Genomic DNA, 25,000 nt, shown 5'->3' with positions numbered 1-25,000 from the left:
TAATGGCAAAACACACAAAATATGCATTCCCCCCAAAAAATTATATATTTCAAAGTGGAATATTTGATGCGAAGTAATTGGGGCATTAATTTGGTCAATAATTCATAAAAACATTGACATCATAATTTTTGGAGCAATAACAAAGAAATTACACTAAAATTCTCAGGGACCCAAAAGGGTCCCACTTGTAAAAGTGTTAAAAATAAGCCTTTTTTTAAAATGTATTATTATTATTTTACTTTACCCATCGACTCTAAAAAGTTTTTATAATTTTTTGGTTTTTTTTCATTGTTTTTTTTTTTCCAAAGAAACCCCATTTTTTTATGGCAAAAACACCAAATATAAATATGCATTTTTTTCCCAAATAATTTCAAAGTGGAATATTTGATGTGAAGTAATTAGAGCATTTATTAGGTCAATAATTCATGTCAACATAGATTTTAATTGATTATTTTTGGAGCAATAACAGTTTAAAAATAAAATCCCACTAAATTATTGGGGATCTAAAAGAGCCCCGCTTATTAAAGTGTTTTTAAAAATACTCATACATAATTTTTTTTTTTACTTTAAGGACTTGAATCTCTAGATCAAAATCAGATGTACCCATCGACTATAAGTTTGTATTATTTTTTTGTTTTTGTTTTTAAGGCATTTTTGTCGAGGAAAACCCTGTTTTTAATGGAAAACACACAAAATATGCATTCCACCCAAAAAATTATATATTTCAAAGTGGAATATTTGATGCGAAGTAATTGGGGCATTAATTAGGTCAATAATTAATAACATTGACTATAATTTATCATAATTTTTTGAGCAATTACAAAAAAAATCACACTAAAATCCTAGTCCAACACTCATAAAACTGTTAAAAAAATAAGCCATATTTGTTTAATTATTTTACTTTCAACACTTAAATCTCTAGATGAAATTCAAATCTACCCATCGACTAAGTTTTTATTATTATTATTTTTTTATTGTATTTTTTTTTTTTCAAAACACCAAATATGCATTTTTTCCCCAAATATATTTCAAAGTGGAGTATTTGATGTAAAATAATTGGAGCCTTAAATAGATCAATTTTTATTCATTATTATTTTTGGAGCAATGACAGTTTTAAACAGCCTGCATGGGCATGTTTGTGTTATTAGAGTCACAATTTTTCTCGTTACATTTCACCTGTTTGCTCTTTTATTACACTTAAACATTTTTAAAATAATTTTTAGAATGTGCTTCGGGCCGTTAAAAACGAGCTGCGGGCCGCAAATGGCCCCCATGCCACATTTTGGACATCCCTGTGCCAAAGTATCATTCATATAAAAATTGAGTGTCCAGAAAAGCGCTATATAAATCTAATCCATTATTATTATAATAAAAGTTTGTAGTGGAATGTAGTTTGGAATTATTATGTTGTTTTTGTATATTGTCATTACTGTGTTGTATGTGCTAAGTAACAACTGTAAAACACCAAACGCACCCAAACACAACACAGCACGTTTACTTTTAAATTAACCAAATATATTGTCAGCTGTTTGTGAGCTTTCTTCGTGAAAAGTGCTACACGAAAAAAACGTAACTTACTTATTTGAATCAAAACTAGTCCGAACCTAAGAGAATGTGTCTTCGGGAGTAAAGTAAAATGTCTAATTAGGCTGTAAAGCACAAAAATCCGACACAAGACAGCGGCAGTGAACTACCCACTGTTTCGGACGTAGTGCGCAGGCGCGGGTCTGCCCCACTGGTAGTGACCCGCGAACACGCTCCAGCTCCGACTATCTTCTTCAAACTTTCACTTTGCGGCAGGTAAGCGGCGACAAAAAGTCCAACTTGACGTTAATGTCGCGATTAAATGGCGAGAGGTGATTTACTTTCACTTTCAAATCAAGTGTGTGAGGTTTGGGACGAGCGGGAGGATTCTTGTGTCATGGCGAAGTCAACCTGCTGATTAATACCTCATTTATTTCATCACCGACACCAAAGGTAAGTTAAAATTCCTCTTTTTCTCCCATTTACGTGAATTACGACGTCTTTAAGTCCTTATTCTGGGATGTTATGTCTGAAAAGACAAAAATGTACAACAGTCATATCATTGGCGTTGTTAGGCCTATTTTTAGGGGGGCTCAAGCCCCCCTAAAATGTTCTTAAGCCCCCCTAAATAATTTGGTGTTAAAAAAAAAAAAAAAAAATTATTTATGTATTTTATTTTATTTTATTTACAAATACATGCCGACATATTCATTATAAAGTGGCCCGAATATGAGTTTAAATAAATAATCATATAACCTGTCATTATTCACTCAGTTTCCCCTCACTTCATAGCGTAAGGTAGAGAGCCCCTTTAGTGTGTCGGTATCCAATCCATTCCACTTGTTCATATAGAAAATGCCCACATCACTCAAAATCCAGTCCGCATTTTATCTGTGACCTTGCTTGCGGTCCTTGGACTTGTTCATATAGAAAATGCCCACATCACTCAAAATCCAGTCCGCATTTTATCTGCGACCTTGCTTGCGGTCCTTGGACTTGTTCATATAGAACAAGGGTCACCAACCTTTTTGAAACCAAGAGCTACTTCTTGGGTAGTGATTAATGCGAAGGGCTACCAGTTCGATACACACTTAGATAAATTGCCAGAAATAGCCAATTTGCTCAATTTACCTTTAACTCTATGTTATTATTAATAATTAATGATATTTACACTTAATTGAATGGTTTAAAAGAGGAGAAAACACGAAAAAAATGACAATTAAATTTTGAAGCATAGTTTATCTTCAATTTCGACCCCTTAATATTCAAAATTCAACCGAAAAAAAGAAGAGAAAAACTAGCTATTACGAATCTTTTTAAAAAAATAAAAAAAATAATTTATGGAACATCATTAGTAATTTTGTGTCTGCAATTGTAAATAATTTAGTTTTTAAGTTTTGTGTTTCTTGTAGAATCTATATAAAGTAATATGCATTAGCCTATTGTTAAAATAATGAAAAAAAACATGATTAAATATATTTGTTTTATTGTATTGTTACATTAATAGCTGTTGTATTATTATAGGATGGCTTGTTAAACATTTCATAGGATTTTCAGAGGGTGGAAAAACCAAGACATTTAATATAAAATGTAAAATGAATAAATACATAAAAAGAAAAAGAAAAAAAATGGTTAAAAGCCATCGTATCGGGGAGCATTTAATTTCGTCCCGTGCATTTTTTTTTACCGTCCCCGGGATGACGGGACTACGTTAATCTCAAACCCTGGAAGTTACATTTTATTGTTTGCATTATTTGTTTCAGCATTGCACTTTGAAGATGGTCCCTCAGCTCTTTGACAGCTTTGGCTCTTTTTCAGATCAGCAGACGGACTCTAAGTCTTTCTTATTTACAGTATATATATAAACGTTTCTCATTTCTATTCAGACTTCCATGTATATTTAATTTCCTTAACGGCTTGCCATAAAAGCTAGTGACGCCCCTGAGTCATATTAGGACTGGGCGATTTGACTGCATAACTGTATCGCGATTTTAGTGTTTGATATCGGCCGACATCGATCATAATATTTTTATGACCTATGGACAATAAGGGGCAGGAGAAAAATAGGTTTTATTTGAAATGTAACCTTCCTCTAATTATTTCGTTTTTAATCATATTGTTTTTATATTGGTTTTGTATTTATTTTGTTTTTTTGTTTTTACTCAGTCATTGGTGGAGCTAAGGATAATATTTGAATATTGTTTTTAATATCGTTGTGCAGCACTTTGGAAACATTTCTGTTGTTTAAATGTGCTATACAAATAAAGTGGATTGGATTATCCATCAGCAATCAAGGCAGGAAGGAAATGTTGACACAAGCATGGAAAACACTCCAAAAAATGTCGACAAAACATTAAAATCCCATTGAGCACTTAACAAAAAGCTCTTAAAAATGAAGGAATATGTAAGAAATGCTTCGTAAAGTGTAAGAAAATAGTGCAGAGTGTGAAAATGTAAACATAGAGAAACTTGAGAAGAAGTAGGAAGTTATAGCTGTGCTCTAAAGGGTGAGCTAAGGTGGCATGGTATAAGCGGTCTTGCCTTGCGTCGTTTACAGACCACTTTGGTCTGACTACGGTCCCTTTGAAAAACATCCCAAAAAAAACAGACCTTTCCTCTTTTTACCGCAGTTTCTTCACTTTGACTTTCTCTTCTCACTCCATGCCAAGAATCAACCAAACTTGATTGTTGATACTGTCACCTGATTGGCTGATCAGTGATCGCTTCCTGCGTTGCTCAGTTACCAGATCGTCTTTGTCAATGCAAGCAAACTTCGGAAGGAAAAAAAAAAATCAAAAGTTTTATCGAACAATTTTTTTTATAAATGATAAATGGGTTATACTTGTTTAGCGCTTTTCTACCTTCAAGGTACTCAAAGCGCTTTGACACTATTTACCCATTCACCCATTCACACACACATTCACACACTGATGGCGGGAGCTGCCATGCAAGGCGCTAACCAGCAGCCATCAGAGGCAAAGGGTGAAGTGTCTTGCCCAAGGACACAACGGACGTGACTAGGAAGGTAGAAGGTGGGATATATATATATATATATATATATATATATATATATATATATATATATATATATATATATATATATATATATATATATATATATATATATATATATATATATATATATATATATACACTACCGTTCAAAAGTTTGGGGTCACCCAAACAATTTTGTGGAATAGCCTTCATTTCTAAGAACAAGAATAGACTGTCGAGTTTCAGATGAAAGTTCTCTTTTTCTGGCCATTTTGACCGTTTAATTGAGCCCACAAATGTGATGCTCCAGAAACTCAATCTGCTCAAAGGAAGGTCAGTTTTGTAGCTTCTGTAACGAGCTAAACTGTTTCCAGATGTGTGAACATGATTGCACAAGGGTTTTCTAATCATCAATTAGCCTTCTGAGCCAACGAGCAAACACATTGTACCATTAGAACACTGGAGTGATAGTTGCTGGAAATGGGCCTCTATACACCTATGTAGATATTGCACCAAAAAGCAGACATTTGCAGCTGGAATAGTCATTTAGTACATTAGCAATGTATAGAGTGTATTTCTTTCAAGTTAAGACTAGTTTAAAGTTATCTTCATTGAAAAGTACAGTGCTTTTCCTTCAAAAATAAGGACATTTCAATGTGACTTTTGAACGGTAGTGTATATATATTATATATATATTACATATATAACATATATATATTATATATATATAACATATATATATATATATATATATATGTTATATATGTAACATATATATTATATATATATAACATATATATATATATATTATATATATACATATATATATACATATATATGTATATATATATAGATATTAGGGCTGCAACTAACAACTAATTTGATAATCGATTAATCTGTCGATTTAAATAAACATTTAACTAAAAAGAGGTTAAATACATACAAAATATCAAAGAAAATAAAATGGACTAAAATTACTCTCATTTATAATGATTTCATTTAAAATTGGAGGGCCAACAAAAAAGTAGCCCCGGGCCTTAAATTGAACACAAATGACTTACGGTACATGACGGACTTGCAGGTTTCATCATGGCTTTTTGGCACTGTCAATGGTTTTTTTAGCCCAGATTCCTCACGATCCCTAAGGCTGTTTAGTTTGTCCGACTTTGGTTTCCACACGTTTGGAGTTGACGTGTGTGTGCTTCTTGCACTATTCAGCTGCTGCAGGGTGAGTACTGGCAGTACTACTACTAATAATAATAATGCTTTACATTGATATAGTATTACAGTTGTTTACGTGGACTCCTTTAGCAACGTGTGCTAAAGGAGTGAACCAAAACGTTTTAAGATGTCACATTAGTTTACGTGAGATGACGATTGATTTAAAAACATGTTGTATTGGAACGTGGAGGGTGAAGATGTTTGTCATCTCAGGTATTTGACTTTCTGACACACCCTCCACTCTGACTTCCTGTTTCTCTGCTACTTAGTGACTCACACTAATGCGGCACCTTGGACTGACCACAGTTACTAAATCCTAGTCTTTCATGCTAGTGACATTTGCCGATAATGCCAATGCTCGAGGGTTTACTACAGGGGTGTTCAAAGTGTGACACGGGGGCCTTTTTGTGGCCCGCAGCTCATTTTTTTAACGGCCCGCGGCACATTCTAAAAATACTCTTACAAAAAAAGTGGACTAAAATAGCAAACAGGTGGCATGTGTTTATGAGTGGGACCCTTTTAGATACCTGAGAATTTTAGTGGGATTTTTTTTTTGTCTTTTGACTCGTTAGCTCAAAAAATAATAATGTATCAAAAGCAATGTTATGAATTATTGATCTATTCAAGGCTCCAATTGCTTCACATGAAATATGCCACTAACATATTTTGGGGAGGAAATGTTGCATATTTGGTGTGTTTGCCATATAAAAACAAAGGCAGCATAGCCATAAAACAAACAAGAAAAAAAAACACGTAAAAATGACTAAAGATGTATTCTCGACTGATAGATCTGAAGTTGATCTAGAGAAAATAAACATAAAAAAAATCAATATATGACTTATTTTTAACACTTTTAAGAGTGGGACCCTTTTGGATCCCTGGGGATTTTAGTGTGTTTTTTTAACTGTCATTGTTCAAAAAAGGAGGAAATATTGCATATTTTGTATTTTGGCCTTAAAATACAAAGTATTCTATGACAAAAATGTTATAAAAAAAACAAAATAAAAAAACTTGAAAAGTTGATTTAGAGATTTGAGGGTTGAAAGTTAAAAAAAATAAATACAAATGATGTGTGACTTATTTTGATGTATTTATGAGTGGGACCCTTTTAGATACCTGAAAATTTTAGTGTGAATTTTTTTTTTTTTTTGGACTTGTTTGCTCAAAAAATAATAATGAATCAAAATCAATTATTGTTATGAATTATTGATCTATTCAAGGCTCCGATTACTTAACATGAAATATGCCACTAACATATTTATTATTTATTATTTTGGGGAAGAAATATTGCATATTTTGTGTGTTTGCCATATAAAAACTAAGTTTTCTTGGACAGCAAAGGCATAAAACGTAAAAATTACTAAAGATGTATTCTCGACTGATAGATATGAAGTTGACCTAGAGAAAATAAACATAAAAAAAATCAATATATGACTTATTTTTAACACTTTTAAGAGTGGGACCCTTTTTGGATCCCTGGGGATTTTAATTTGATTTTTTTTTTAACTGTCACTGTTCAAAAAATAGTAATAAATCAATGTTATGAATTATTCATCTATTCAAGGCTCCAACTATTTCACATCAAATAATTTGAAATATTTTTGAGGGGGAAATATTGCATATTTTGTGTTTTTGCCTTACAATACAAAGTATTCTATGACAAAAATGTTATAAAAAAAATAAAAAAATAAAAAAAGTTGATTTAGAGGTTTGAGGGTTGAAAGTTAAAAAAATAATTACAAATGATGTGTGAATTATTTTTGATGTATTTATGAGTGGGACCCTTTTGGATACCTGAACATTTTAGGACTCGTTTGCTCCAAAAATAATAATTATTTTTTTTAGATACACTACCGTTCAAAAGTTTTGGGTCACATTGAAATGTCCTTATTTTCAATGAAGATAACTTTAAACTAGTCTTAACTTTAAAGAAATACACTCTGTACATTGCTAATGTGGTAAATGACTATTCTAGCTGCAAATGTCTGGTTTTTGGTGCAATATCTACATAGGTGTATAGAGGCCCATTTCCAGCAACTATCACTCCAGTGTTCTAAAGGTACAATGTGTTTGCTCGTTGGCTCAGAAGGCTAATTGATGATTAGAAAACCCTTGTGCAATCATGTTCACACATCTGAAAACAGTTTAGCTCGTTAGAGAAGCTACAAAACTGACCTTCCTTTGAGCAGATTGAGTTTCTGGAGCATCACATTTGTGGGGTCAATTAAACGCTCAAAATGGCCAGAAAAAGAGAACTTTCATCTGAAACTCGACACTCTATTCTTGTTCTTAGAAATGAAGGCTATTCCACAAAATTGTTTGGGTGACCCCAAACTTTTGAACGGTAGTGTATATATATACTATTTCTAGCTATTAGGCTGTTCTAGTTTTTTTTTTTAAATTATCTTTTTATTTTATTTATTTTTAATACACTGTAGCACTTTGAGGTTGTTTGCTCAATGTAAAGCGCTTTTTACAAATAAAATCTATTATTTTTATTAGAGATGTCCGATAATATCGGCCTGCCGATATTATCGGCAGGCCGATAATATGCGTTAAAATGTAATATCGGAAATTATCGGTATCGTTTTTTTTATTATCGGTATCGTTTTTAAAAAAAATTATTATTATTTTTTTTTATTAAATCAACATAAAAAACACAAGATACACTTACAATTAGTGCACCAACCCAAAAAACCTCCCTCCCCCATTTACACTCATTCACACAAAAGGGTTATTTCTTTCTGTTATTAATATTCTGCTTCCTACATTATACATCAATATATATCAATACAGTCTGCAAGGGATACAGTCCGTAAGCACACATGATTGTGCATGCTGCTGCTCCACTAATAGTACAAACCTTTAACAGTTAATTTTAGTCATTTTCATTCATTACTAGTTTCTATGTAACTGTTTTTATATTGTTGTACTTTCTTTTTTATTCAAGAAAATGTTTTTAATTTATTTATCTTATTTTACTAATTTTTTTAAAAAGTACCTTATCTTCACCATACCTGGTTGTCCAAATTAGGCATAATAATGTGTTAATTCCACAACTGCATATATCGGTTGATATCGGTATCGGTTGATATCGGTATCGGTAATTAAAGAGTTGGACAATATCGGAATATCGGATATCGGCAAAAAGCCATTATTGGACATCCCTAATTTTTATTATTATTATTACTGATTAATCATTAAGACTGATGAGTCATTAACACTGATTAATCATTAACACTGATTAATCATTAACATTGATGAGTCATTAACACTGATTAATCATTAACACTGGCTATTTGCTAATGGCCATGAAAGCGTGCTGCTAAAGATGAGTGCAGTGCAAACATGAACTTGTGACCCGTGCGGAGCGCTAAAGACGTCCTCGCAATACGACTCCTGGCCATTCCAGCAGCTGAAGGAGCAGCGGGGGAATTAGCTCAAATGGTAGAGCGCTCGCTTAGCATGCGAGAGGTAGCGGGATCGATGCCCGCATTCTCCACTCTTTTTTTTCTTCTGTCTGTGGTCTGTAATGTTATGACAGGAACACATTCAGTTGGCATGTTTCCTGCCTCGCTTGGTCATTTGCATGCAAGGACTTGCAGGAAACAACGAGCTTTCTTACTTCTCACTCCTGGTGAAACCATAACACTGTCAGTTAAAAGTCCAACGTTACTCTTCTGTCAACGTCTGCAGTCATTTCTTGTGCACAACCAAATGAGATGGAACAAAACACACGAGTGTTTGTTTCCCCCCCAGGAACACATTCTTGGTTTGATATAAACATTTAAACCTTTAAACCTAGTAATGTGTAAAAATGAGCTGATTATGATAACTGTACTGTCCACTTGTTATAACAAAGTTGTTTTTTGAACTGGAAAAATTCCCGTTTTTTTTAGGAAATTCCAGGAATTCCATAGTACCATTTCTCAATTCAAAATGTTACTTCTTCAACATTTCCCCTACGGTTTGAAAAATTCCAACACCAACCATTTCATTTTATTCAGAACATTCAACATTTTTTTTTACCAGTTTAAGATTTTTTTTTCAGAAATTCCCAAATTGTATGGAAATCCTCCTTTAAATCAATGGGACATTTTTCAAAGTTTCACAATTCCCACAATTTTCATCTGATTCAAACCATTCCAACTTAAAACTGTTCAGCCTATTCGGGAAATATTCCCAGATTTCCCAGAATTCCAAATTTTCCGGGACATTTTCCCATTCAAAATTAATTGGCCATTTTTCAAATTTCCACCATTTCCACATTTTTCAACCTATTCACGCCATTCCACCTTCAACACATTCCACCATTCTGGAAATTCAAACTAATTTTTTTCCAAGTTCAAAAAAATTCCAGGATTTTCCAGAATTCTGGATTTTCCAAAGCCCTATTTCCACCCTTTTTTTCTGTCGACTGCTCCTTCCACATTTTTCAACACACTTCAACCGTTCCACCGTCCAAACATTCCTCTTAATCAGGACAAAAAACGAAGTTGATTTTTGAACTGGAAAAATTCCCGTTTTTTTAGGAAATTCCAGGAATTCCATAGTACCATTTCTCAATTCAAAATGTTACTTCTTCAACATTTCTCCTACGGTTTGAAAAATTCCAACACCAACCATTTCATTTTATTCAGAACATTCAACATTTTTTTACCAGTTTAACATTTTTTTTTCAGAAATTCCCAAATTGTATGGAAATCCCCCTTTAAATCAATGGGACATTTTTCAAAGTTTCACAATTCCCACAATTTTCATCTGATTCAAACCATTCCAACTTCAAACTGTTCAGCCTATTCGGGAAAAATTCCCAGATTTCCCAGAATTCCGAATTTTCCGGGACACTTTTCCCATTCAAAATAAATTGGCCATTTTTCAAACTTCCACCATTTCCACATTTTTCAACCTATTCACACCATTCCACCTTCAACACATTCCACCATTCTGGAAATTCAAAGTAACTTTTTTCTAAGTTCAAAAAAATTCCAGGATTTTCCAGAATTCTGGATTTTCCAAAGCCCTATTTCCACCCTTTTTTTCTGTCGAATACTCCAACATTTTTCAACACACTTCAACCGTTCCACCGTCCAAACATTCCTCTTAATCAGGACAAAAAACTAAGTTGTTTTTTGAACTGGAAAAATTCCTGTTTTTTTTAGGAAATTCCAGGAATTACATAGTACCATTTCTCAATTCAAAATGTTACTTCTTCAACATTTCTCCTACGGTTTGAAAAATTCCAACACCAACCATTTCATTTTATTCAGAACATTCAACATTTTTTTTTACCAGTTTAACCTTTTTTTTCAGAAATTCCCAAATTGTATGGAAATCCTCCTTTAAATCAATGGGACATTTTTCAAAGTTTCACAATTCCCACAATTTTCATCAGATTCAAACCATTCCAACTTCAAACTGTTCAGCCTATTCGGGAATCGCGGGCTTTCCCCTTGAAAAATTCCCAGATTTCCCAGAATTCCAGGTTTTCCGGGACACTTTTCCCATTCAAAATGAATTGGCCATTTTTCAAACTTCCACCATTTCCACATTTTTCAACCTATTCACGCCATTCCACTTTCAACACATTCCACCATTCTAGAAATTCAAACTACCTTTTTTCTAAGTTCAAAAAAATTCCAGGATTTTCCAGAATTCTTGATTATCCAAAGCCCTATTTCCACCCTTTTTTTCTGTCGACTACTCCTTCCACATTTTTCAACACACTTAAACCGTTCCACCGTCCAAACATTCCTCTTAATCAGGACAAAAAATTAAGTTGTTTTTTGAACGGGAAAAATTCCCGGTTTTCTGGAAATTTTAGGAATTCCATAGTACCATTTCTCAATTCAAAATGTTACTACTTCAGCATTTCTCGACCGATTTGAAAAATTCCAACACCAACCATTTCAAGTCATTCAGAACATTCAAGTTGTTTATCAGTTTCAAAAAAATTCCCGCTTTTCTTGAAATTCCCAAATTGTATGGAAATTCCCCTTTAAATCAATGGGACATTTTTCCAAGTTCCACAATTCCCACAATTTTAATCTGATTCAAACCGTTTCAACTTCAAACTATTCAGCCTGTTCAGGAATTGTGTGCGCTACTTAAAAAATTATAACAAAATTCCCGGATTTCCCAGAATTCCAGGTTTTCCGGGACACTTTTCCCATTCAAAATAAATTGGCCATTTTTCAAACTTCCACCATTTCCACATTTTTCAACCTATTCACACCATTCCACCTTCAACACATTCCACCATTCTGGAAATTCAAACTACCTTTTTTCTAAGTTAAAAAAAATTCCAGGATTTTCCAGAATTCTTGATTTTCCAAAGCCCTATTTCCACCCTTTTTTTCTGTCGACTACTCCTTCCACATTTTTCAACACACTTCAACCGTTCCACCGTCCAAACATTCGTCTTAATCAGGACAAAAAATTAAGTTGTTTTTTGAACTGGAAAAATTTCCGGTTTTCCAGAAATTTTAGGAATTCCATAGTACCATATCTCAATTCAAAATGTTACTACTTCAGCATTTCTTGACCGATTTGAAAAATTCCAACACCAACCATTTCAAGTCATTCAGAACATTCGAGTTGTTTATCAGTTTCAAAAAAAATTCCCGCTTTTCTTGAAATTCCCAAATTGTATGGAAATTCCCCTTTAAATCAATGGGACATTTTTCAAAGTTCCACAATTTTAATCTGATTCAAACAGTTTCAACTTCAAACTATTCAGCCTGTTCAGGAATTGTTTGCTCTACTTCAACAATTATAGCAAAATTCCCGGATTTCACATAATTCCATTTTTTTTTTTCATTTTCCCCATTCAAAATCCGCCTGCAGATGAACCATAAAGTTCATCATAAAAATGTTAAGTGCTTGCACCCTAAGGTCTTTTTTGTCAAACCATTGCCTCTTATACAACACTTTCTATCTGTCCTGTGGCTTTATGTTTGCTGTGGTCGCCGCTATTAACTCAAGCACAAGCAGCACAGGCAGCTTCGTACTGCTTCCATAAATCTTCACCTTAGTGAAGTTTATGATGACTTACTGTGTCAGATTTTATTGTGTTGAAGCTCATATATGTAACCCTCCCCGTTTATTTCTGCAGAACACGTTTTGCCAACTACGGGTGAAATGTCTTCTTCTGACATGCTAAAAAACAAAACAAACACGGAGCAGATACGACTTGATTGATTGATTGATTGATATTGTTATCAGCTCGTTTTATCGGAATTATCGACATGAGTGTCATTATCGGTCGATAATTATCCAAACATAACATTTTATTTATGACAGGAAAAGTACAAATTTGGTTGAGGGCCGACTGCATGTAGAGTAACTGTATGTATATATATATATATATATATATATATATATATATATATATATATATATATATATATATATATATATATATATATATATATACCGTATATATATATATATATATATATATATATATATATATACCGTATATATATATATACCGTATATATATATATATACCGTATACAGTATATCAGTATATATATATATATCGTATACAGTATATCAGTATATATATATATATATACCATATACAGTATATATATGTATGTATATATGTATGTTATATATATATATATATATATATATATATATATATATATATATATATATATATATATATATATATATATATATATATATATATATATATATATATATATATATATATATATAGTAATAAAATAATACATATGTTGGCAACACTAAATTGGCCCTAGTGTGTGAATGTGAGTCTGAATGTTGTTTGTCTATCTGTGTTGGCCCTGCGATGAGGTGGCGACTTGTCCAGGGTGTACCCCGCCTTCCGCCCGATTGTAGCTGAGATAGGCTCCAGCGCCCCCCGCGTCCCCGAAGGGAATAAGCGGTAGAAAATGGATGGATGGATATATGTATGTATGTATGTATGTATATAGTAATAAAATAATAAATATATATATAGTAATAAAATAATATATATATATACATATGTATATATACTGTATATATATATAATAATAGTATAGTATAGTAATTAATATATATATATATATATATATATATATATATACCGTATACAGTATATCAGTATATATATATATATATATATATATCGATCGTATAAAGTATATATCGATCGTATAAAGTATATCAGTATATATATATATATATATATATATATATATATATATATATATATATATATATATATATATATATATATATATATATATATACCATATACAGTATATATATGTATATATATATGTATGTATATATATATATATATATATATATATATATATATATATATATATATAGTAATAAAATAATACATATATGTATGTATGTATGTATATAGTAATAAAATAATATATATATATATATATATACATATGTATATATACTGTATATATAATAATAGTATAGTATAGTAATTAATATATATATATATATATATATATATATATATATATATATATATATATATATATATATATATATATATATATATATATATATATATATATATATATATATATGTGTGTGGGTGTGTGTGTACATTTTATAATATTGTATTAATCCATCCATTCATCCATCCATCCATTTTCTACCGCTTGTCCTTTTCGGGGTGTATAATTTATATATAATTGGATATTCCTACCTTGTTTATTTTCATGACGACCTCCTTAAAGTTGTGTAATCAATCAGAAACATCAAGCAGCTAAAATGCACCAAACGTGGATAAGCGTGGAGTGAGTGTTTTGCATTTTCCCATCATGCTTTGTAATGGATTTAAATGGGTGTAATTTAGAATTGTTTATGGTGCGTGGAGGTTTTTGTTTTTGTAATCATAACCACAAAGTTCAGTGAGTTTGTTTCGTTATGTGTGACCATCTATGTTGGCCTTTTGTGTTGGTTGCATTTATTATTTTTGTTTGCACTATGACTAGGGAAGGTTGTTTGTATTGGGTCATAGAAGTAGATGCTGCTCATGACGTCTCGCGGGCCCAATTAAAATACGTGGGGTCGTAGTTTGGACACCCCTGCTTTAGAGGGACATATTTGAGCAGGTTGAGAAGTAGGAGAGAGTTGTGTTCACTCATGTCTGTACGCAATATTACTTTGGCACACCTTTGATTCATTTCACACTTTGAAAGTCGGTCAAAAACGTTGCGATCAAAAGGCTTTTAAAAAGATTTAAGTGGTGACGTCTCAGACTTCTTCATTGCCAGGAAAGTCTCCTCAGGCCAAAACTGACAAGCGTATGACTGATATTCTGAAGGAGTCAGCAGAAAAGAAAAGGCTTATAGAATGCTATGAATCAGAGAGTGTGAAAGTGTTGTAAGAAAAGCTGATAAGCAGATAGATACTCTGCAAAGATGAAAATGGTCTATGATTGATATTTGTAGTTATGGGCCTGCTGCAATGCAAGCAGCCCATATTATTATTATTATTATTGCTCATACTTCAAACTTCATTATTATGGTTACGCACGTTTCCCTTCCGTCTAATACGAGATGAACGAACCCCCACATATGTTACACCGTCGGAAAGGTGTCGTTCGTGCGGGCGATGGTACTTTCAGTTGGGAACATTTCGTGTTATCGTGGCGACGCTATTCCGAAAACTAATGGCTATGCGCCCATGGCTATTTTACTTGTATCTACCTTATTGTACCTTCTATTTAACTTTACCTTATATTTACCTCATTTTAACTTTTAGACATTATTTTACTTTTAGTTACCTCCTTTTACCTTTTATTTACCCTATGTTACCTTCTATTTACCTTATTTTACCTTTTATTCACCTTATTTTAGATTTTATTTATAATATTTTACTTTTATGTAGCTTATTTTACCTTCTATTTAACTTTACCTTATATGTACCTCCTTTTACCTTTATTTACCTTATGTTACCTTCTATTTACCTTATTTTACCTTCTATTCACCTTATTTTAGATTTTATTTACATTATTTTACTTTTATCTACCTTACTTTACCTTCTATTGAACTTATTTTACCTTATATTTACCTCATTTGACCTTTTATTTACATTATTTTACTTTTATCTACCTTATTTTACCTTATATTTACCTCATTTTAACTTTTATTGACATTATTTTACTTTTAGTTACCTCCTTTTACCTTTTATTTACCCTATGTTGCTTTCAATTTACCTTTTTTAACTTCTATTCACCTCATTTTAGATTGTATTTACATTATTTTACTTTTATCTAGCTTATTTTACCTTCTATTCAACTTCACCTTATGTTGACCTCCTTTTACCTTTTATTTACCCTATGTTACCTTCTATTTCCCTTATTTTTACTTTCTATTCACCTTATTTTAGATTTTATTTACATTATTTTACTTTGATCTACCTTATGTTACCTTCTATTTACCTCATTTGACCTTTTATTGACATTATTTTTACTTTTAGTTACCTTCTTTTACCTTTTATTTACCCTATGTTACCTTCTGTTTACCTTATTTTACCTTCTATTCACCTTATTTTAGATTTACATTTTACTTTTATCTACCTTATTTTACCTTCTATTTCACCTATTTTACCTTATATTTACCTCTTTTGACCTTTTATTTACATGATTTTACTTGTATCTACCTTAATTTACCTAATTTCACCTTTTATTGACATTATTTTACTTTTAGTTACCTTTTTTTTACCTTCTATTTACATTATTTTACCTTCTATTCACCTTATTTTCGATTTTCTTGACATTATTTTACTTTTATCTAGCTTGTTTTACCTTATATTGAACTTTACCTTATATTTACCTCATTTTAACTTTTATTTACATTATTTTACTTTTAGTTAGCTCCTTTTACCTTTTATTTACCCCATGTTACCTTCTATTTACCTTATTTTAGATTTTATTTACATTTTTTTACTTTTATCTACCTTATTTTACCTTCTATTTACCTTATTTGAGATTTTATTTACATTATTTCACTTTTATCTATCTTATTGGACCTTCTATTTAACTTTACCCTATATTTACCTCATTTTAACTTTTATTTACATTATTTTACTTTTAGTTACCTCCTTATACCTTTTATTTGCCCTATTTTACCTTCTATTCACCTTAATTTAGATTTTATTTACATTATTTTACTTTTATCTAGCTTATTTTACCTTCTATTGACCTCATTTTACCTTTTATTGACATTATTTTACTTTGAATTACCTTCTTTTACCTTTTATTTACCCTACGTTACCTTCTGTTTACCTTCTATCTTTTTTCTTTTTTCTTTTATTTACATTGTTCTACTGTTTATTTACCTTCTTTTGACCATATTCCACCTTTTATAGTCCTTCTTTTACTTTCTAAGTGCCTTTTATTGAACTTATTTTTACTACGTGTACATTGTATTTAACTTATTTTACTCTTTTATTTACTATTTTTACCTTCCATTGACCTTTTTTTACCTTTTATTTATTTATTTTACATTCGATTCCCCTTAGTTTCTATTTTTGTCCAAGTGATGAAAGTTCCAATCTAATATGTTGGTGATGACCTTGTCTCTGGTTGAAGATCTGAAGATGCCCACAGAAGGTGTCCTCTCCCAGACCTTGTCCTGGGACATCTTCAGTTCTGGCGTGGAGTCCACGGCCCTGCTGGCCAGCGTGAGTAACACCAGCAGACCAGGAGTCTCTGGCTGCACCTACAAGGAGGACTTCAAGCGAGTCCTGCTGCCCTCGGTCTACACGCTGGTGCTCCTGCTGGGTCTTCCTCTCAACGCTGCTGTGCTGCTGAAGATGTGGAGGAGGAGACCTGCTCTGACCCGCAGCAACATCTACATGCTCAACCTGGCCATGGCCGACTTCCTGTACGTGATGTCACTTCCTCTGCTGGTCTACAACTACGCCAGTCAGGACTACTGGCCCTTTGGGGACCTGGCCTGTAAGATGGTCCGCTTTCAGTTCTACAGGTGAGAAGGAAACTTCTAAATCATCGATGTTGATGTTTGGCCGTCATCATTAAACGAACAGGTTACTCATCAGTTACTCAGTACTTGAGTAGTTTTTTCACAACATACTTTTTACTTTTACTCAAGTAAATATTTGGGTGACTACTCCTTACTTTTACTTGAGTAATACATCTCTAAAGTAACAGTACTCTTACTTGAGTACAATTTCTGGCTACTCTACCCACCTCTGTTTGGCAGTATGCTAACACCTCTAATATTAGCATGCTAACGTTTTATGCTAGCTTTTTCAGTTAATATTGCACCTGGTATTTCCTTTTATCCGGTCAAGTGCTAGCATGCTAACGTTAGCATGCTAACGTTTTATGCTAGCTTTTTCAGTTAATATTGCACCTGGTATTTCCTATTATCCGGTCAAGTGCTAGCATGCTAACGTTAGCATACTAACATTTTATGCTAGCTTTTTAGCTAACCTAAAAATCTGGATTTTTGATACTGAATGCCCTCTCGGACGTATGCTGACGTCTCTTATATTAGCATGCTAACATCAACATGCTAAAGTTTTATGTTAGCTTTTTAGCGAAATGTATATGTTTAAACCTAAAAAATCACGGAGTTTGATGATTAGCACCATTTTGAAAGTATGCTAATGTCTCTTATATTAGCATGCTGACATCAACATGCTAATGTTTTATGTTAGCTTTTTAGCCAATTTTGTATGTTTAAACCTAAAAATCGGGATTTTTGATACTGAATGCCCTCTCGGAAGTCTCTTATATTAGCATGCTAACATCAACATGCTAAAGTTTGATGTTAGCTTTTTAGCATCCCTTTTTAGACCAGTTGATCTGCCGTTTCTTTTCTTTTCTTTTCTTTTCTACTCTGCTCCGGGGTGGACCGCTAGCCTGTCCATCAGATGGGGACATCTCTACGCTGCTGACCCGTCTCCGCTCGGGATGGTTCCCGCTGGCTCCACCATGGACTGGACTTTCGCTGATGTGTTGGACTTTCACAATATTATGTCAGACCCACTCGACACCGAGGATGTCGTTGTGGCTTGTACAGCCCTTTGAGACACTTGTGATTTAGGGCTATATAAATAAACATTGATTGATTGATTGATTGATTTTTAGCTAAATGTATATGTTTAAACCTAAAAAATCACGGAGTTTGATGATTAGCACCATTTTGAAAGTATGCTAATGTCTCTTATATTAGCATGCTGACATCAACATGCTAATGTTTTCTGTTAGCTTTTTAGCCAATTTTGGATGTTTAAACCTAAAAATCGGGATTTTTGATACTGAATGCCCTCTCGGAAGTCTCTTATATTAGCATGCTAACACCAACATGCTAATGTTTTCTTTTAGCTTTTTAGCCAATTTTGTATGTTTAAACCTAAAAATCGGGATTTTTGATACTGAATGCCCTCTCGGAGGTCTCTTATATTAACATGCTAGCACCAACATGCTAATGTTTTATGTTAGCTTTTTAGCCAATTTTGTATGTTTAAACCTAAAAATCGGGATTTTTGATACTGAATGCCCTCTCGGAAGTCTCTTATATTAGCATGCTAACATCAACATGCTAATGTTTTCTGTTAGCTTTTTAGCCAATTTTGTATGTTTAAACCTAAAAATCGGGATTTTTGATACTGAATGCCCTCTCGGAAGTTTCTTATATTAGCATGCTAACACCAACATGCTAATGTTCTATGTTAGCTTTTTAGCCAATTTTGTATGTTTAAACCTAAAAATCGGGATTTTTGATACTGAATGCCCTCTCGGAAGTCTCTTATATTAACATGCTAGCACCAACATGCTAATGTTTTATGTTAGCTTTTTAGCCAATTTTGTATGTTTAAACCTAAAAATCTGGATTTTTGATACTGAATGCCCTCTCGGAAGTCTCTTATATTAGCATGCTAACGCCAACATGCTAATGTTTTATGTTAGCTTTTTAGCCAATTTTGTATGTTTAAACCTAAAAATCGGGATTTTTGATACTGAATGCCCTCTCGGAAGTCTCTTATATTAGCATGCTAACGCCAACATGCTAATGTTTTATGTTAGCTTTTTAGCCAATTTTGTATGTTTAAACCTAAAAATCTGGATTTTTGATACTGAATGCCCTCTCGGAAGTCTCTTATATTAGCATGCTAATGTTTTATGTTAGCTTTTTAGCTAAATGTATATGTTTAAACCTAAAAAATCATTAGGTTTGATGATTGGCACCATTTTGAAAGTATGCCAATGTCTCTTATATTAGCATGCTAATGTTTTATGTTAGCTTTTTAGCAAATTTTGTTTGTTAATAGCTAAAAATCATAGATTTTGATACTTGGCGCTGTCTTAAAAGTTTTCTAACGTCTCCTATAATAGCATGCTAACGTTTTAGCAAATTTTGTATGTTTAGAACTAAAAATAATTGATTTTGATACTTGGCGCCGTCTTAGAAGTATGCTAACGTCTCGTATATTAGCATTTATTTTGTATTTTTTCTCTCCTGTCCTCTTCTTCCAGTAATCTTCACGGCAGCATCCTCTTCCTCACCTGCATCAGTGTTCACCGCTACATTGGCATCTGCCACCCCCTGGCAGTGTGGCACAAGCAGGGCGGGCGGCGGCTGGCCTGGGTGGTATGTGCAGGTGTGTGGCTGCTGGTGGCGCTCCTTTGTGCGCCAACCTTCCACTTCGCCTCCACAGGAACCCAGCGGAACCGCACGGTTTGCTACGATTTGAGCACGCCAAAGCAGTCGGTGGACTATTACCCGTACGGCATGGCTCTCACCTGCCTGGGCTTCCTGTTGCCTTTTATGGGCGTGATGATGTGCTACTTCAGGATGGCGCTCATACTCTGCCGCCCGCTGTCCTACCAAGGCGTCAATGCGCAGGCCATGAGGGAGAAGCGCGAGAAGGCGGGGAAGATGATCGTTGTGGTGGCGGTGGTCTTCTGCGTCAGCTTCCTGCCCTTCCACCTCACCAAAACCTTGTACCTGCTGATCCGGACTATGCCCAGTGTGCCCTGCGAGACCAGGAACCTCTTTTCTGTCATCTATAAGAGCACCAGACCTTTTGCCAGCATGAACAGCTTCCTGGACCCCATCCTCTTCTACTTCACTCAGCCGCGCTACCGACAAAGTACCAGAAGGTTCCTTCTCAGAGTCACCACCCTCAGGGACAAGAGCAGCAGTCAGCCCAAATCATCAAGTAAACCCATCAAATCACCAAGTTAGCCCCTAAAATCAAGTAGTTAGCATCTAAAAACAAGTAGTCAGCCCCTAAAATCATGTAGAGCCCCTAAAAATATATAGTTAACCCATTAAATCACAAAGTCAGCCCCTAAAATTAAGTGGTTAGCATCTAAAATCAAGTAGTTAGCATCTAAAATCAAGTAGTTAGCCCCTAAAATCATGTAGTTAGCATCTAAAATCAAGTAGTTAGCCCCTAAAATCAAGTAGTTAGCCCCTAAAATCATGTAAAGAGCCCCTAAAAGTATATAGTTAACCCATTAAATCATGAAGTTAGGCCCTAAACTCAAGTTGTCAGCCCCTAAAATCAAGTAGTTAGCCCCTAAAAATCATGTAAATAGCCCCTAAAAGTATATAGTTAGCCCTTAAAGTCATGAAGTTAACCCCTAAAATCATGTATTTAGCCCCTAAAATCAAGTAGTTAGCCCCTAAAATCATGTAAATAGACCCTAGAAGTATATATTTAGCCCTTAAAATCATGAAGTTACCCCATACAATCACATAGTTAGCCCCTAAAACCATGAAGTTAGCCCCTAAAATCATGTAGTTAGCCCCTAAAATCAAGTAGTCAGCCCCTAAAATCATGAACTTAACCTCTAAAATCATGTAGTTAACCTCTAAAATCATGTAGTTAGCCCCTAAAATCAAGTAGTTAGCCCCTAAAATCATGTAAATAGACCCTAGAAGTATATATTTAGCCCTTAAAATCATGAAGTTACCCCATACAATCACATAGTTAGCCCCTAAAACCATGAAGTTAGCCCCTAAAATCATGTAGTTAGCCCCTAAAACAGGGGTCGGCAACCCGCGGCTCCGGAGCCGCATGCGGCTCCTTGACCACTCTGATGCGGCTCAGCTACATACATGCCGACCCCCCCCCCGATTTTCCCAGGAGATTTATGGATCTCAGTGTCCCTCATAGATAACTCCCAGGGAAAAAATAATCCTATTTACACTCTAATTACTAAATAAAGGGCGTGCCCTAATTGCACTGCAGTAATTGTCCTCTATAGCATTTACATACAGCGTGCCAGTCCAGCCACATGTTGCATGTTGTTATTACTTGCACACATAGGAGACAGCAAAGCATACTTACTCATCAGCCACACAGCTTACACTGACGGTAGCCGTATCAAACAACTTTAACACTGTTACGTTACAAATATGCGCCACACTGTGAACCCACACCAAAAAAGAATGAAAAACACATTTCTGGAGAACATCCCACCGTAACACAACATAAACACAACACAACCATTACCCAGAATCCCATGCAGCCCTAACTCTTCCGGTCTACATTATACACCCCCGCTACCACCAAATCCCCCCACACATCAACCCCCCCCCCTCTCCGTGCGTTGGTTGAGCGGAAGAGTTAGGGCTGCATGGGATTCTGGGTATTGGTACCGTCAGTGTAAGATGTGTGGCTGCTGAGTTAGTACGCCTTGCTGTCACTTACGTGAGCAAGCTGAAATTGCATTCTACGTGTGGTCGAGCAGGTACACTGTTAGGGCAGACTGTAGAGGGCGCCAAATGCAGTGTCATCACGCTCTGATATTCGGGAGTCTCCCGGGAAAAATGACAGGGTTGGCAAGTATGACGCTATCAAGCGCCATTCATTCAAAACTCGCGGGCTGCACTAACATCAAATTTCCACATAAAAGTGCGTGCCGGTGCGTGTGTTGGAGACCCCTAGTTAACATAGCACAAAGCGTTTAAGCTTTGTATGCGGTGTTTTTCATTTTAAATTTTAAAATTTTTTTTGTGGCTCCCATTACTTTCTTTAATTTGTGAAACTTGCCAAAATGGCTCTTTGAGTGGTAAAGGTTGCCGACCCCTGCCCTAAAATCAAGTAGTCAGCCCCTAAAATCATGAACTTAACCTCTAAAATCATGTAGTTAACCACTAAAATCATGTAGTTAGCCCCTAAAATCATGTAGTTAGCCCCTTAAATCATGTAGTTAACCCTGTAAATCATGTATTCAGCCCTTAAAATCATGAAGTTAACCCCTATAGTCATGTAGTTAGCCCCTAAAATCGAGTAGTTAGCCCCTAAAATCATGTAAATAGCCCCTAAAAGTATATAGTTATCCCTTAAAGTCATGAAGTTAACCCCTAAAATCATGTATTTAACCCCTAAAATCAAGTAGTTAGCCCCTACAATCATGTAGTTAGCCCCTAAAATCATGTAAATGGCCCCTAAAAGTACATAGTTAGCCCTTAAAATCCTGAAGTTACCCCATACAATCACAGTTAGCCCCTAAAACCATGTAGTTAGCCCCTAAAATTATGTAGTTAGCCCCTTAAATCATGTAGTTAACCCTGTAAATCATGTATTCAGCCCCTAAAATCATGAAGTTAACCCCTATAGTCATGTAGTTAGCCCCTAAAATCGAGTAGTTAGCCCCTAAAATCATGTAAATAGCCCCTAAAAGTATATAGTTATCCCTTAAAGTCATGAAGTTAACCCCTAAAATCATGTATTTAACCCCTAAAATCAAGTAGTTAGCCCCTACAATCATGTAGTTAGCCCCTAAAATCATGTAAATGGCCCCTAAAAGTACATAGTTAGCCCTTAAAATCCTGAAGTTACCCCATACAATCACAGTTAGCCCCTAAAACCATGTAGTTAGCCCCTAAAATTATGTAGTTAGCCCCTTAAATCATGTAGTTAACCCTGTAAATCATGTATTCAGCCCCTAAAATCATGAAGTTAACCCCTAAAATCATGTAGTTAGCCCCTAAAATCAAGTAGTTAGCCCCTAAAATCATGTAAATAGCCCCTAAAAGTATATAGTCAGCCCTTAAAGTCATGAAGTTAACCCCTAAAATCATGTATTTAGCCCCTAAAATCAAGTAGTTAGCCCCTAAAATCATGTAAATAGACCCTAGAAGTATATAGTTAGCCCTTAAAATCATTAAGTTACCCCATACAATCACATAGTTAGCCCCTAAAACCATGAAGTTAGCCCCTAAAATCAAGTAGTCAGCCCCTAAAATCATGAAGTTAACACCTAAAATCAAGTATTTAGCCCCTAAAATCATGTAGTTAGCCCCTTAAATCATGTAGTTAGCCCCTTAAATCATGTAGTTAGCCCCTTAAATCATGTAGTTAGCCCCTTAAACCATAGAAATATTGCACTGGATGTGAAGATTGAAGTGTGTGTTGTGTGTTTGCTATTGTGCAGCGACTGTGAAGGTGGTCGCCCCGCTTGCATGAAAGATCATTTGAATGCAGCAGCAATGACTGGACTGTACGTAAACCATTCAAATGTCAAGTTTCACCAGCTGTGCGACTGAACTCACCTGCAGTATTATTACGGATCACTATTTGGCCCTGCTCATGCAGTTTCATGTGTAGTTGCCAGTATCTGTCCACTAGATGGCGGCCCAGGTCACCTTTTTGTAAGTACAGTAGCCAAGGTTGTTGGCGTGTTCTATGACTAGTGCATGTTTCTCCGTGTAATGTTTTAGTGTCCGACAGCTGATGTGTAAATATATATTTTATTTTTCTGCCAAAGCAAGTTATGATTCCATGATGCTGTGATACTGCGCACAATTCACTCATGAATGTTGTGTTGCATGTTCTAGGGTATTATATTACATGCATGCAGCAAATATCTTTTTTATTGCATGTATAAAACAATTTGGAGTACAGTCCAATTATGTTACCTGGGTCGAATAGCTTGAAACTGTTCTTGATTGTTGTTATGAAGAATCACAATTTGGCGGGTCGAACTGTAAGCGTGACCGTTATTTTCCACTCCATTTGTGAGTCGATGTATTGTAACTGAATTAAAACTGCTGTGTTTACATCAGGTGTGTCCAAACTGTCCCGTGTAATGGCCTGGACCAGGTCTCAAACTCAAAAGCACTGCCGGAGGTAGTCCGGGTGAGACTTCAGAACCACGTTTGAACCACGTGACTACATTTGTTCATGTCTACCAGCTGTAGGTAAGGTGTGCCTCAAGTTATTGTAAATATCAAAATAGTGTATTTTGAAAACTTCTCCTTGCTTACAGGAAGTTGCT

The 25,000-nt window shown here is 34.4% G+C and overlaps 1 protein-coding gene and 1 non-coding gene across 3 annotated transcripts in view; both read left to right on the top strand.

The window, feature by feature from the left end:
- Nucleotides 1-1,725: 1,725 nt before the first annotated feature.
- Nucleotides 1,726-25,000, top strand: part of LOC133663053 (P2Y purinoceptor 3-like) — a 23,739-nt gene continuing 464 nt past the window's right edge. The window contains exons 1-5 of one of the 2 annotated variants that reach the window (XM_062067238.1): nucleotides 1,726-1,800; nucleotides 1,884-1,977; nucleotides 17,327-17,723; nucleotides 20,243-20,928; nucleotides 24,789-24,923. In XM_062067238.1, the coding sequence (XP_061923222.1) occupies nucleotides 17,335-17,723; nucleotides 20,243-20,928; nucleotides 24,789-24,856 (1,143 nt within the window). In that variant the 5' untranslated portion in view covers nucleotides 1,726-1,800; nucleotides 1,884-1,977; nucleotides 17,327-17,334 and the 3' untranslated portion in view covers nucleotides 24,857-24,923. Of the gene's footprint in view, nucleotides 1,801-1,883; nucleotides 1,978-16,588; nucleotides 17,724-20,242; nucleotides 20,929-24,788; nucleotides 24,924-25,000 lie in introns of those variants that run through there. The other variant, XM_062067237.1, reaches the window with a different exon arrangement.
- trnaa-agc (transfer RNA alanine (anticodon AGC)) lies at nucleotides 9,169-9,241 on the top strand. The gene has a single exon. It is a non-coding gene; the product is annotated as a tRNA-Ala (tRNA).

Source organism: Entelurus aequoreus, linkage group LG13 (genome assembly GCF_033978785.1).
Source record: "Entelurus aequoreus isolate RoL-2023_Sb linkage group LG13, RoL_Eaeq_v1.1, whole genome shotgun sequence".
NCBI lineage: Eukaryota > Metazoa > Chordata > Actinopteri > Syngnathiformes > Syngnathidae > Entelurus > Entelurus aequoreus.
The sequence above is the reverse complement of the archived record's forward strand: the minus strand, read 5'-3'. Positions and strand labels throughout refer to the sequence as shown.